The sequence below is a fragment of the Marmota marmota genome, unplaced genomic scaffold (genome assembly GCF_001458135.2).
Source record: "Marmota marmota marmota unplaced genomic scaffold, marMar, whole genome shotgun sequence".
NCBI lineage: Eukaryota > Metazoa > Chordata > Mammalia > Rodentia > Sciuridae > Marmota > Marmota marmota.
Window position 1 is genome coordinate 10029101 of NW_026000229.1, and position 13036 is coordinate 10042136.

Below are 13036 nucleotides of genomic sequence, written 5' to 3' on the forward strand. Positions count from 1 at the left end.
CACCCAGAGTTCTACCTGCTCACCTGGGTTCTATATTATATCATAGAACTTCTAAGATTTCTTTTGTTACTCAGGTTTCATCTTGAGGCTCTAAAGTTCAGTTGCTGAGACTACTTGGGGGACCTGGGAACCATGTGGGGTAGGGAAGGGGATATAACAGTTGAGAAGTGTCGTGTTGTTGATTCCCTGAGGGCTGGTCACTGTGCTGTGGGTTTTTTTTTTTTTTTAATATTTGTTGGACACGATATCTTTTATTTATATATTTTTATTGGTGCTGAGTATCAAACCCAGGGCCTCACACGTGATAGGCAAGCTGAGCCACGATCCCAGCCCTGTGCTGCAGTTCTTTGCCCCTTTCAAGAATCAGGTGCTTTTCACATGGTGCTTGGCTTGTAGCTGTTGGCTGGCAGCAAGAGCAATGGGTGCTGATGAGGTTGGGCCAGGGCTGCCTTTCTGGCCAAATGGAAGAATTTAGAGGTTCTTGCAACCAGTGGGCCATGTGGGGATGATCAGCCAATGGGAGGGGATGGAATGGAGGGCAAATGGCAACATAGCCTTTTGGAGGGGAAGGTACAAAATTAGGAGCTCCCCAGCCTTGGGAGGCAGTTCCCTACATTCCAAGGGAGGCCCAGGAATAGCTCTTTCAGGCTGGCGAAGTGAGTTGGATTAGAGTGAGCTGCTGCCGAAGGCCATGTTGTGCTTCCTGGGAGGCTTCTGGGACACTGTTTAATGGTCTCTTCCTGTTCCCATTGCATCTCAGGTCTGCTCACCAGGTAGCCAGATACCGCCCACGTGCTCCCATCATTGCCGTGACACGGAATCCCCAGACAGCTCGCCAGGCCCACCTGTACCGTGGCATCTTCCCTGTGGTGTGTAAGGATCCAGTCCAGGATGCCTGGGCTGAGGATGTGGACCTCCGAGTGAACTTGGCCATGAATGTTGGTGCGTAGCTGGGAGCAAGGGCTGGAGCTTAGAAGGGAAGGAGTGATTGAGCTCTGGTTTTTCTGAGATGCTGTAGGTTTGGGGAATACAAACGGAGGCATGCAAACCCCATCCATTCTGGGACAAGAGGCCCAGCTGACTGCTCTTCATACTCAATGGAAATGTTTTTTCAGAATCCTCTCCCATTCTATAAAGAGAGAATGTAAGGGAAGAGGGGTCTTTGAGTGGTGGGGCTAAGCATCTTACTCCTTTTCTTTAGTCTCTCACTCTGGGGCACCAGGTGAAATTAATTGTCCATTACTTGGCATCTGCTTATTTATTACTTAGGTTTTCTTTATATAAAATTGACTAGGGCTACTGTATGGTGGAGTGGCGCACACAAAGATTTATGTGCTGATTTGGTCTTTGTACCCAAAAGCTAGGAGGTCATGGGATGAGATGAAGCAGCTAGCTCTGACCTTCTAGAGTATAAACTGAATGATGTCCAAAGGTTCCTGCCAGCTCTGCCACCTGACCAGACTTTACTCTCTTCCCCTTTCCCTGTGTGGTTGGCACCACCTTGTGGTGTGAGGGAGTAATTGTTAGCCAGTTTTGACTAGTGGCTGCTGATTGCTTTTTTTTTTTTTTTGTAATACCAGAGATTGAACCCAGAGGTGCTTAACCACTGAGCCACTTCCCTGGTCCCTTTATATATTTTATTTAGAGACCCAGAGCCTTTCTAAGTTGCTGAGGCTGGCTTTGAAACCATGATCCTCCTGCCTCAGCTTCCTGAGTTGTTAGGATTACAGGCGTGTGCCACCAAGCAGGGCTTCTTGATGTGGGCATTTGCCTCAGGTTCATACCTGCTTGGCTTGGTTTTTATTCACCAATCTTTTTTCTTCAGGCAAGGCTCGAGGCTTCTTCAAGAAGGGAGATGTGGTCATTGTGCTGACTGGATGGCGCCCTGGCTCTGGCTTCACCAACACCATGCGTGTAGTACCTGTGCCATGATGATCCCTGGATCCCCTTCTACCCCTGCCCTATCCCCTTCCCCAACCCATCCATTAGGCCAGCAATGCTTCTAGTGCTCACTCTAGGCTGTAGTGTGGCACTGGTGGGCTGGGACACCAGGGAAGATTAAGTCTGTTTTTAGACCCTGCTCGAGTGGGATAGCCAGAGCCTGGCTGCATCATGTGGTCCCACCCAAAAAGGGGCAAAAGAGGAACGTAAGACTGGAGGCTTCCAGAGCTATGGAAAGAAGGTGACAACTCCTTCTCCTCTAGTTAGTTCCTGTAGAAAGTGGATGCCCAGAGAACTCCTAGCCCTGGCCTGGGGTCAGGAGACAGCCAGCTGGGGTAGGAGCTTAGGGTGTAGGGCAGTGATTCCAGTGTATGCAAACGGACCCTGACGCTTATTTGCTTCCCCAACTGCCTCAGCCTCCCTCAGTCCACCTTGTTGTGTACTGTGTTGTTCTCCTTCACTCCACTGGACTGACGTTCATGCTGCAGAAAAACACTCCACCCCCTGCCTTCCATTTTCCCCACACTGCAGCCACCTCCAGGCCTGTTGCTATAGAGCCTACCTGTATGTCAATAAACAACAGCTGAAGCACCTGTTTCTTTCTTCTGCTTGGTGGGGGCTGGGGGGAGGCTGAACCCTGCTCCCTGAGCAGGTGGAAATGGCAACAGCCCTGTGCCCTGTGGTGGGAGTTTTAGATCACTTGCCCATCTGCAGGGTGCAGAGGCAGCTAGGAAGGCAGTAGCTTACGACCTTGAGTTGCAGATTACTCCCAGCATACTGGGCTGGTTTTGTCTAAAACTTCCCACCCCTGGGTAATGCCTTTTTTGGGCCAAAGATGGGAGAAGGCAGGCACGAAGTTTCTCCTGAGACTACACTGGTGTGTAATCCTAGAGTGAAGTAGCCCTTGCACTAGTTGGTCTTCCACTTTAGGCTGCCTGTAGTAGAAAGCTATTTTCTTTACTTATTAGTGGAATTTTATGAATTTATTTATATGTGGTGCTGAGAATCGAACCCAGTACCTCACACGCTAGGCAAGCACTCTACCACTGAGCCATAACCCCGGCCCCAGTAGAAGGCTATTAAGGGAACTGAGGTTGAGTCCCTGCTCTCCGATTCTGCCCTGAGGTGCAGAAAGTTTGTGGACAGTTTCCCCCTTTGGGTCTCTGTATGTTGATGGCTCTCTTCATGATAACAGCAGGATCAAGGTGGGTGGGTGGGTAGAGTAAGAATGGGATTGAGTCTGTCCCTCTCCTGAAACTCAAGGACCAAATAACCTGGTGGGGAAAGGGGCCTGCAGGCAAGCAATATTAAAAACTAAAACTTCTGGGTCCATTCGTAATTGCACGGCTCAGCCCAGTTTATTGTCAGTTACACCAATCACTGACCTCTTGATAACTGCTTCCCAACTCGGATTCCTTATAAAAATAATGCTGGGGTTGTGGCTCAGTGGTAGAGCACTTTCCTAGCATGTGTGAGGCACTGGGTACAATTCTCAGCACCACATATAAATAAAGGTCCATCCACTAGTAAAAAATTAAAGAAATGTTGGGCCTTGCATTCTTGGTGACCTGGATTTTTGACTGTCATGTTAAAAATTTTCCCTGTTGTCCCAAATTGGAACACCCTGGATCTCAACGTTGGGAGGGGTTGTAGGAGTGCAGGATTGCGTTCCTGTAGAGGGCACCGCGCTCCAAGACTAGGAGGACAAAATTTAAAAGGGGCTCTATGTGAGGACCCGTAGGTATGTAGACCTGGGCGCTATCTTCCAGGACCTCGCATTCTGGGAATCCAGAATGCGGATCTGTGTAGAGATAGGGGCCTCACCTGGGCGGTCAGGAGAGGGGAAGTCTTGGCCAATGGGCTAGCCCGGCCCACAGAGCAGCCAATTGGCGGGTGAAGGCGGGCTCTGCCCGGGGCGGGCGGGGTTCTCGGGCTCTGGGTCCCGAGCGCGGTGCTGGGTCTGGAGTAGGCGCCGGGATGACCGCTCTGAACCGGAGCGAGGCCACAGAGGAGGACAGGTAAGGAAGCTGCGGCCCTGGGACTGGGTCTGCGACTCCAGAAGCCACTTCGAGGGGCTCAATGTCTCGTGGAGCAGAGCAGCTCCGGGGCCCCACACCACCTCAGTGCATTCTACCCCCAGGGCAGGCACTTTCTGACTGCGGGGAAAGCGGCTTCGGGTCCAGAACGGCACCGCGCGGGCTGGGCGCCTACGGAGCTGTTAGGTGTTCGTGTGGGGACGGGATGTTTCTAAGGGTGCCGAACCTGGGGGCTGAAGTTCGGTCCCGGCGGCATTAGAGCAATGGAGGGCACAGTATGAATCCATCGCTACCCGCCACCATCGCTGCAGTTCATTCATTCATTCATTCATATATTTATTTATTCATTACCCTCCATATCGATCAGTCCCGAATGCCCTCCACTCAAAGTCTGTGGCTTCCCTGCTGGCCCCTGCAGGGTCTTGCCGTTTCCTCTCTGCCGGATCTACACTTGTAGCGGCTCGTAGCTGCCCGGGAGTCAGCGCGGAGCTGTCCCAGCACGACTCGGCCGCGCCCGGGCGCCAGGCTGGGCGGGCTGGGGCCGGTCTTCAAGCCTGGAAAGCTGGTCAAAGTCGACTTGGGAGGAAGGAAAGTTCTTGCAAATGGGGGAGAGCAAGGGGCTAGAGCAGACAGCAGGTGGCATTGCAGAGGACATTAAGAATTGTGGGTTTTGCTCCATGAAGTTTTGGGGACCTGGGAATGGGATTATATAGGGAAAAATAGAGTCAGTGAATGAAGCTGTAAATTCCTGCCCCTGCCCAGGTCCCAACACCAGTCTGAGCTCTGGTGGACAGCCCTGCACCCCTGGCCAGGTAGCCTGAAGCCAAGTAGTGTGAATGTGAGCCTGTGCCCAAATCAGCCCTAGATCCACACTTGTTCCTGGGTGTGGATCTAGGGCTCTCCCTCTGCTCTGTCCCTAAAAGGCTTTGGAGGGCTTCTAGCCAGCTTCATTTGTTCTTGCTTTGCTTGTCCCCTTCCTCACCATACATGATTGTTCAAAGATGCCTGTCCTTGCAGAGGTCAGTCTCCTACGGAATGATAGAAAGTAGTCTGACAATTTGTGCTGTCTCCCTACCCCTGTACACCTCTCGCTGGCACTGAATTCAGTTCTTTTCAGAATAAAGACAAGGCAGGGTGGAAGAGGTGGAGAGGAAAGTGTCCCTCCCATTCTATAGTGAGGGGACCAATTTGTCCCTTCCATGGTCTTCTGGTCAGGTTTGCCAGAGTCCCATCCATTCCATGCTGCAGTCACTCTTAGGTTTGAGGTAATAGATGGCAGGCATCTCTGAGACAAATGGGCAGATCCAGAGAGCAAGGCTGACAAGGGCTGCCCTGAGCTTCCAGGAGAGTTTCTGTCGGGGCCAAATGGGAGTACTTCTCAACTTCTAGTTGAGATGATTTTCTAAATAAGCTAGAGAGATCAGCCTGGGCCCCATCTATTCCTTGATGTTGCTGGTTGCTTTCAAATTTCTGAGTTTAGGTTGAATCCTCAAAGCTAAAATTTAACACAGATTAGAAAGACCTGTATTCTAATTCATGCACCTAGGATGCTGCCTCACTTGCTAGGGTTAAGGTCACCGCATCTAAAAATGATTTACGCTGCTTCCCTGCCCCCTCCATCCCTTCTTGAGCTGCTAGTGCCCGCTGTGTTGGCTCCCCCCAGTCCTTAAGCTGGTTAAGCTTTTGCTTGGCCCTTGAATGCCACATTCCATATTTATAGATTGGCATGAGGAGCCTCACTCTGGAAATCAGTCGTAAACCTCACACTGTTCCTGTTTTGCTGTGACTTGGAGCAAATTGCTTCCCTCTCTGGCCTGTTTTACCATAAGGTAAGGATATGGGACTCCTTGATGGCATTCTCCATGCAGTTGTTCAGGGATTCTGCCAACTAGTGTGTTTCCTCCTCTATTTCTGAAGGTGTTTCATTTCTTCCCATAATTTCCCCTTTGCCCTGATTGCCCATGTCATCAAGAAGTGCAGAATTCTACTTTGGTATCTAGTGTCTGAGTCTGAACATGATTTGTTTTTCTTTTTCTTTTTCTTTTTTTCCGAGAAACGAAAATAAACTCTCCTGATCCTTCAGCCATCTCTGATGCAAATTTGACATAAAGTCCATCTTGGCCACTGTGCCACTGCTCACCTGAGCTGCAGGGCATCAGTTTGTCACCGTCTGTTATCACCAACTTTTGAACCTTTGATTAACTCCCCAGCTATTTACTAGTGGAGGAGAGGAAGGATGAGAGGGAGAACAGAAACCCCTGGGAATGGAGCTTCCTGGGTAATTAAGAAGTATCAGCCTCCCTGAGGTGTAGCTGTCTGCTATGGCATAGATTCCAAAGGAAGGCATTGTTCTCCAGAACATAGCCTCTAAGAGACAAAGTGTTTCCTCTTCCCTCCTCCCACGACTACACATTTTTATTAGTTGGGGAAATGCTTCATTAGAATTTAGGACTGGAATGTTTTAATAATCTGTGGCAGTTGAACCAATCTTGAAATCCTTGTCCTAAATTATTGTTTCCTCAGTGATGTTTAAAATTATATCATTAATTTTTATCTATTTATTTGTTGGCTTATTTTACACTGTTAATTTTTTAAGCAGACATGAGTTTTTGGTTGGCACTATTTTTTAAACCTGAAAACCAAAGTACTTAAAGAATTAGTTTAAATCAAACACGAATTACTTTTCTCCCTCAAGTATTGACATAGCCTGTCAAAGATATATTTAGTAATTGTCAATATCCTTCTGGCATTTTTTTTCTCTGACTGAGGGTCAGAGCCTCAGTGTAGATGGTTTGCCTGAGCCAACGGTTGTTCCTGGTTATAACAATTTCTCTCTCTCTCTCTCTCTCTCTCTTTTAAATTTGTTTTAATTAGTTACACATGACAGTTCAATGACCTTGACATGTCATACATTTGAAATAGATGGGATATAATACCTCATTTTTCTGCTTATACAGGTTGCAGAATCACATTGATCATGCATTCACATATATACACACAGTAATAATAATGTCTGTTTCAAACAACTAAGTATTTCTAATAATGTTCCATTTAACCAAATTACTTAAAACTTGCTGATGATCATTTATACCACACAAAACAATTCAATTTTTTTTTTTTTTGGTAGTGCTGGGGATCTAATCGAGGACTTTGTACATGCTAAGCATTTGCTCTACCACCGAGATATATTCCCAGCCCCTAAAAGAATTTTTGAATTTTTTAATAAGGTCATTTTTATTGATACATTATAATTATACATTATAGTACTATTTGTTGTTACATATTGATACATGCACATAACATAATTTGGTATAATTTTTGAATTTTTAAGAACCTCTTCAGAAATTTTATTTTAAAATAGCCCAGTGATATGATCTCAGAAATGATGTTCATACAGGGCTTCCTTCATTACCAAATTGAAAAATGTTAATATTTTTAATTGCTAACTGTTTTTGCTGTGGAAAGTCTCAAACATACACAGAAAAGGAGAGAAAATAGTGTAATAAGTGGCATGTGTCCATCACCAGCTTCAACAATGATCAAGTCACAGGCCAAGTTGTTTCACATGTACCTCTCTTCTCCCTCCTTCTTTTCTGGATTGTTTTGAAGCATACCTAAGCTATTATATTATTTCATCCGTACATATTTCAGGTGATCTATAAGAGGTAAGATCTTTAAAAAATATTATGACAATATCATTATTATTCCTTAAAAAATGTCAGTAACTCCTTAAAGTCAGCATTTGAATTTCCCCAGTGTCTCCTAAATGTCTTTGTACTATTTGTTTATTTTAATAGGAATTTAAATGAGGTTTACATAATTAGTTGACACTGTGAATATCTGTATCTCTATAATCCTTACACTATAGGTTCCCCTTCCATTTCTTCCTTTTTTCTTGCAAAAACTCTAGGTTATTTGTCCTGTACCATTTCCCAGGTTGTTGATATTGTTTTAAATGTTCCCTGACTCCTGAATTTCATATAAATTGGGAGTTGGATCTAGATTCCTGGTCCAATTTCGGGAACATTGTGCACTTCAGGAAGCTTACAAAGTTTGTTTCTTTCTGTTTGGGGGATGTGAGTAGCCATTGATGATTATTTAATTAGACCCATTATTTAATTAGAGATTGAAAATGGTATTAATCTAATTCTGTCATCTTTATTCATTTATTACCCATAATCTTTCTATAAAAAGAAGTGTTCCCTCTTCAACTATGTGTTTACTCTAAAGTATAGCTAGTACTAGATAGGCAGAATAAATGCTTGACTTTTTTCTCATATTTACTGGTTTTCAAAATCATGAAATGGGTCCCTTGTATACACCAAAGGTAACCAATGAGTAATTTTATATTACTATGGTATCATGGTTTTAAACATGTTTGAATATTTAATGCATATTTTTGATATATATTTGATATGTATGTTTCAGATCCTTGTAGACATCATTTTTATTGATGCTCAAGTTGACCTTTTTTTTTTTTTTTTCCATTTAGTGCTGGGGGATAATACCCAGGGCTTTATGCATGCTAAGTGTGTATCAATTTTTTTTTTGGCTGGGGGTGGGGAGGGTAGGGGGGATGGGGGGGGTGGAGTACCAGGAATTGAACCCAGGTGCACTCAACCACTGAGCCACATACCCAGCCCTATTTTGTATTTTATTTAGAGACAGGGTCTCAACTGTGTTGCTTAATGCCTCACTTTTGCTGAGGCTGGTTTTGAATTCATGATCCTCCTACCTCAGCCTCCTGAGACTCTAGGATTACAGGCCACCACGACTGGCTCGATTTTCCCATCTTTAAATTGGCTCCTAAGTCTTTGTGCCACAAGGCCGGACTTTGATGGCTTCCTTTCTTTGTGGTATGTTTAGAGGTTTTAGGCTCATTTGTGCATTTCCTACCTCTATCTGGAATCAGCTTTATCTCCAAGGATCCCAGTTCCTTTTAGCGGGAAATACTTTTTAGAGATCACAGATGAAGCACCAGGGAGGTGTTCCATGCTAGCTGTTTATTATTTTTAAGTGATTAGTTTTGAAGTTTCTATTTTAAGCCCATTTTGTTACTGATTAGACTAAACAAGTAGTTTCGATCATTTTGGAGTTATCAGGTACATTGAGAATCTAATAAAAGTGAAATGCTCTCTTTTCAGAAATATGCCCCTTTATTCAGACCCAACTATTTGGTCCGAAACCCTAGGACTTCCCCTACCTGTCTCCAGGGATGTGATTTACCATAGGCTGTCAACTGGGTCCATACAGATGGGAGAAGACTTTAGAGGATTAAAAATAACCAGTTGGCTTGATATAAAAGCAGAAAGTGGGAAAGCTAATGGACCTTGCAGATAAAACCAGAGAAGAGAAAGTAGGAGTGGTCATGACCCTGACTGCACTGATCTCACTAGGAGTGATCACTTTTTATCAAAGAAGGAACACAAAGACAAAAGTTCATTCCTCGGTGAAGGATCACTAAATAGAGCACAGTCCATTTGGGTGCTGGAAAGTACTATTTGATAATCAGGACCACGGTGACATACCTAAGGAATGATATTCACATACATGCTCATTTTTTTTTTTTTTGTTTTGTTTTGGTACCAGTTATTGAACTCCGGGGTGCTCAACCACACAGCCACATCCCCTATTTTGTATTCTATGGAGAGACAGGGTTTCACTCAGTTGCTTAGTGCCTCACTTTTGCTGAGGCTGGCTTTGAACTCATGATCCTCCTGCCTCAGCATCCCAAGCCACTGGGATTACAGACATGCACCACCATACCCGGCATATGCTCACATTTTAAAATTCCTGCTATCTAAATACAATTCCACCTTTTTAAATCACTCAAATATTTATTTCTTTATACCAAGTTCTTTGATACAGGTAACACTGAAATAGGTTTTTGTTATGTTTTGGTGTCTTTTAAGTCATTCCCAGATTTGTAGTCAATGTGATACAGTAGGAAGGGCCTGAGCTTTCAGACAGATCTGGCTCCAATTCTTGTTCCCTAAGTTAGTGCTCTGAGTTGTTTGTTCTTCATGAATTCACATCTGGCCTCCTTCAAAGGTTCTCAGGCTATGTAATGGCCTGGTACACAGTGTGTTCTCACCAAAAGGTACTTTCACGGCAGGGCCTCCAGCTTGGAGAAACTCTGTGATGATTCTACCCCACCTGGCTCTGAAAAGACCTTCCTGTTTTTTTTTTTTTTTCGTTTTGTTTTGTTTTCCTTTTCAAGGTGCAAAATTTAATCAATACTTATTTATTTATTTATTGGTGTCTGTTGATTGATTGGTGCTAGGAATCAAGCCTAGCACCTATGCATACTGGGCAAGCATTCTATCACTGAGCTATAGCCCTAGCTCAAAGTTCATCTTTAAAAGTAAATTTTTTATTTGGAGATCATTGTAGATTTATGTGAACTTTTATGAAATAATACAGAGGGATCTCACGTAGTTTTCACCCAATTCCCCCAGTGGTAACATCTCACAACCAAAAAATTGACAGTGAGATAATTCATTGATATATAGACTTTACTCAGATTTTCCCAGTTTTACGTGTGTGTGTGTGTTTAATTTTGATCAATTTTATCACATAAATTTGGCCAAGTTCATTTTTTTCAAGTATTTTTTTAGTTGTTGATGTACCTTTATTTTATTCATTTATTTTTATGTGGTTCTGGGAATTGAACCCAGTGCCTCACCCATGTGAGGCAAGGGCTCTACCACTGAGCCACAACCCCAGTCCAGCCAAGTTTTTTTTTTTTTTTTTTTTTGGTACTGGGGATTGAACTCAGGGGCACTGGACCACTGAGCCACATCCTTAGCCCTATCTTGTATTTTTATTTAGAGGCAGGGTCTCACTGAGTTGCTTAGTGCCTTGCTTTTGCTGAAGCTGGCTTTGAACTTGGCAATCCTCCTGCCTCAGCCTCCTGAGCCACTGTGATGACAAGCATGCGCCACTACGCCTGGCCCAAGTTCATTTTAAAAATGAAGTCTCTTTATAGTTCACGTTAATCTAGTACATATTTTATGAATAATTAGACAAGAGTAGCTCAAAGTCTCCAAATACAAGGTAATGAAAAGGAGATGGAAATATTAATTACCCTAACTTGATCAGCACATATTATATACATGTATCAAAATATTACAATGTATCCCCATCAATATGTACAATTATTGCTGTTAATTAAAGTATTTTTAAAAATATTTATTTTTTAATTGTAGGTAGACACATTATCTTTATTTCATTTTTATGTGGTGGTGCTGAGGATCAAACCCATTGCCTCACATGTGCTAGGCAAGTGCTCTACCACTGGGCCACCACCCCAGCCCTAAAATTTTTTTTTAAGTTTAAGGAGATAGAAAGGTTAACTACCATGATTTAATCAGTACACACTGTGTATATGTATCAAGTTATCACACTGTATCCCATAAATTTGTATAATTAAGATAATTTTTAAAACTTAATATAAAAAGTAACATCTAAAAACATTCTAGTTGTCTGCAAAAACGAAACTAAACCCCAAATAAAACCAAGTTTCTTTTTGTCTTTGAGTTTGAGGGTTTCCGCATAGTAAAGGGGGAGATTTTAGGAATATGGAATTTCAGAGGTGTTTTTTAATTAATATTACTTGGCTTTGAAACTATTTTTGTTTTCTACATTTTTATTCTTTTCTTTATTTTTTTCTTTCTCTTATTTTTTCCCATAGTACTGGAGTTAAACCCAGGGATATTCTCCCACTGAGCCACACCTCCAGCCCTTATTTAGTTTTGAGACAGGATCTTGCTGAGTTGCCCCTACTGTCCTTGAATTTGCAACCCTCGTATTTCAGCTTCCCGTATCACTGGGATTACAGGTGTGCACCAGCTTGGAGAACTGGCATCTTTTTTCCCATTTATTTATTTATTTTTAATTTTCTTCTTCTTATTTCTTTGTATGTTTTAAAATTATTTTTGCCAAATGAAACTTATGGGTTTATTCTGATCATAAAATATAAGCAAAGTATACAGAAGACTATAATAAGAAAATAAAATGCATGTGAAATCTCAACTCATGGAGAAAAACATTGTGGATTTTAGTGATATACTCCTGTATGTGTTTTATTATACATTCTGTTCTCTATAATGTTTCCCCAATATTATATAATGCTCTCCTTCCTTATTAATAGTGACTTATTTTTAATAAATTTTAATAATAAATATTGGTAAATATTTTTTATGCTTACATAGCTTTCTTTCTTTCTTTTTTTTTAGTTATTGGTGGACCATTATTTATTTCTTTGTTTATATGTGGTGCTGAGGATCGAACCGTGGTGCTGAGGATTGAACCCAGTGCCTCACACATGCTAGGCAAGCGCTCTACCACTGAGCCACAATCCCAGCCCACATAGCCTTCTTTTTTAAATTCTGTTTTTTTTTTTTTTTAGTTGCAGATGAACATAACACCTTTTTTAAAATTCATTTATATGTAGTGCTGAGGATCGAACCCAGTGCCTCACGCGTGCCAGACAAGTGCCTTATATAACCTTCTATTCCATTGCTATTCTTTTTTCTTTTCTTTTTTTTTTTTAAGAGAGAGGAGAGGAGAGGAGAGGAGAGAGAGAGAGAGAGAGAGAGAGAGAGATAGTTTTAATATTTGTTTTTTAGTTTGTTTGTATATGGTGCTGAGTATCGAACCTGGGCCGCACGCATGCCAGGCGAGCGCGCTACCGCTTGAGCCACATCCCCAGCCCCTCCATTGCTATTCTAAACCATAATTTGTGCCCTATCAATGGACACTTATATGATTTCCTTTTTTCTCTTCTAATTGCACTTTAGTGAACATTCTTATTATATCTTCAAATTTGTGTACAATTATTTCCTAACAATAAGTTGTTAGATGATTGAGGGCTGGGGCTTAGTGGTAGAGCGCTTGCCTCACACATGTGAGGCACTGTGTTCCATCCTCAGCACCACATAAAAAAAATACATAAAGAATAAGTTGTGCCCCTCCCCCTGCACCGGCAAGGTAGACGGAACTGTGACCACCCACAGAACAGGCCCAGCGGCCTGCTGAGGGGCAGAGCCGCCCCCCAC

General features: G+C 43.1%; 2 protein-coding genes across 5 annotated transcripts in view; both read left to right on the forward strand.

Annotated features, from left to right (window-relative positions):
* The window catches only part of Pkm (pyruvate kinase M1/2), a 28944-nt gene extending 26412 nt beyond the window's left edge, over window positions 1-2532 (forward strand). For all 3 annotated transcript variants that reach the window (XM_048793410.1, XM_015480469.2, XM_015480467.2), the window contains 2 exons: window positions 761-942; window positions 1826-2532. In XM_048793410.1, the coding sequence (XP_048649367.1) occupies window positions 761-942; window positions 1826-1932 (289 nt within the window). In that variant the 3' untranslated portion in view covers window positions 1933-2532. The remainder of the gene's footprint in view (window positions 1-760; window positions 943-1825) is intronic.
* Window positions 2533-3399: 867 nt separating this feature from the next.
* Gramd2a (GRAM domain containing 2A) overlaps window positions 3400-13036 on the forward strand; it is a 42079-nt gene continuing 32442 nt past the window's right edge. The window contains exons 1-2 of one of the 2 annotated variants that reach the window (XM_048793415.1): window positions 3846-3959; window positions 5698-5806. Coding sequence is in view for 1 of the 2 variants with exons in the window: in XM_015480061.2 (XP_015335547.1) it covers window positions 3919-3959 (41 nt within the window). In the remaining variant the exon portion in view is untranslated. Of the gene's footprint in view, window positions 3960-5697; window positions 5807-13036 lie in introns of both variants that reach the window. The other variant, XM_015480061.2, reaches the window with a different exon arrangement.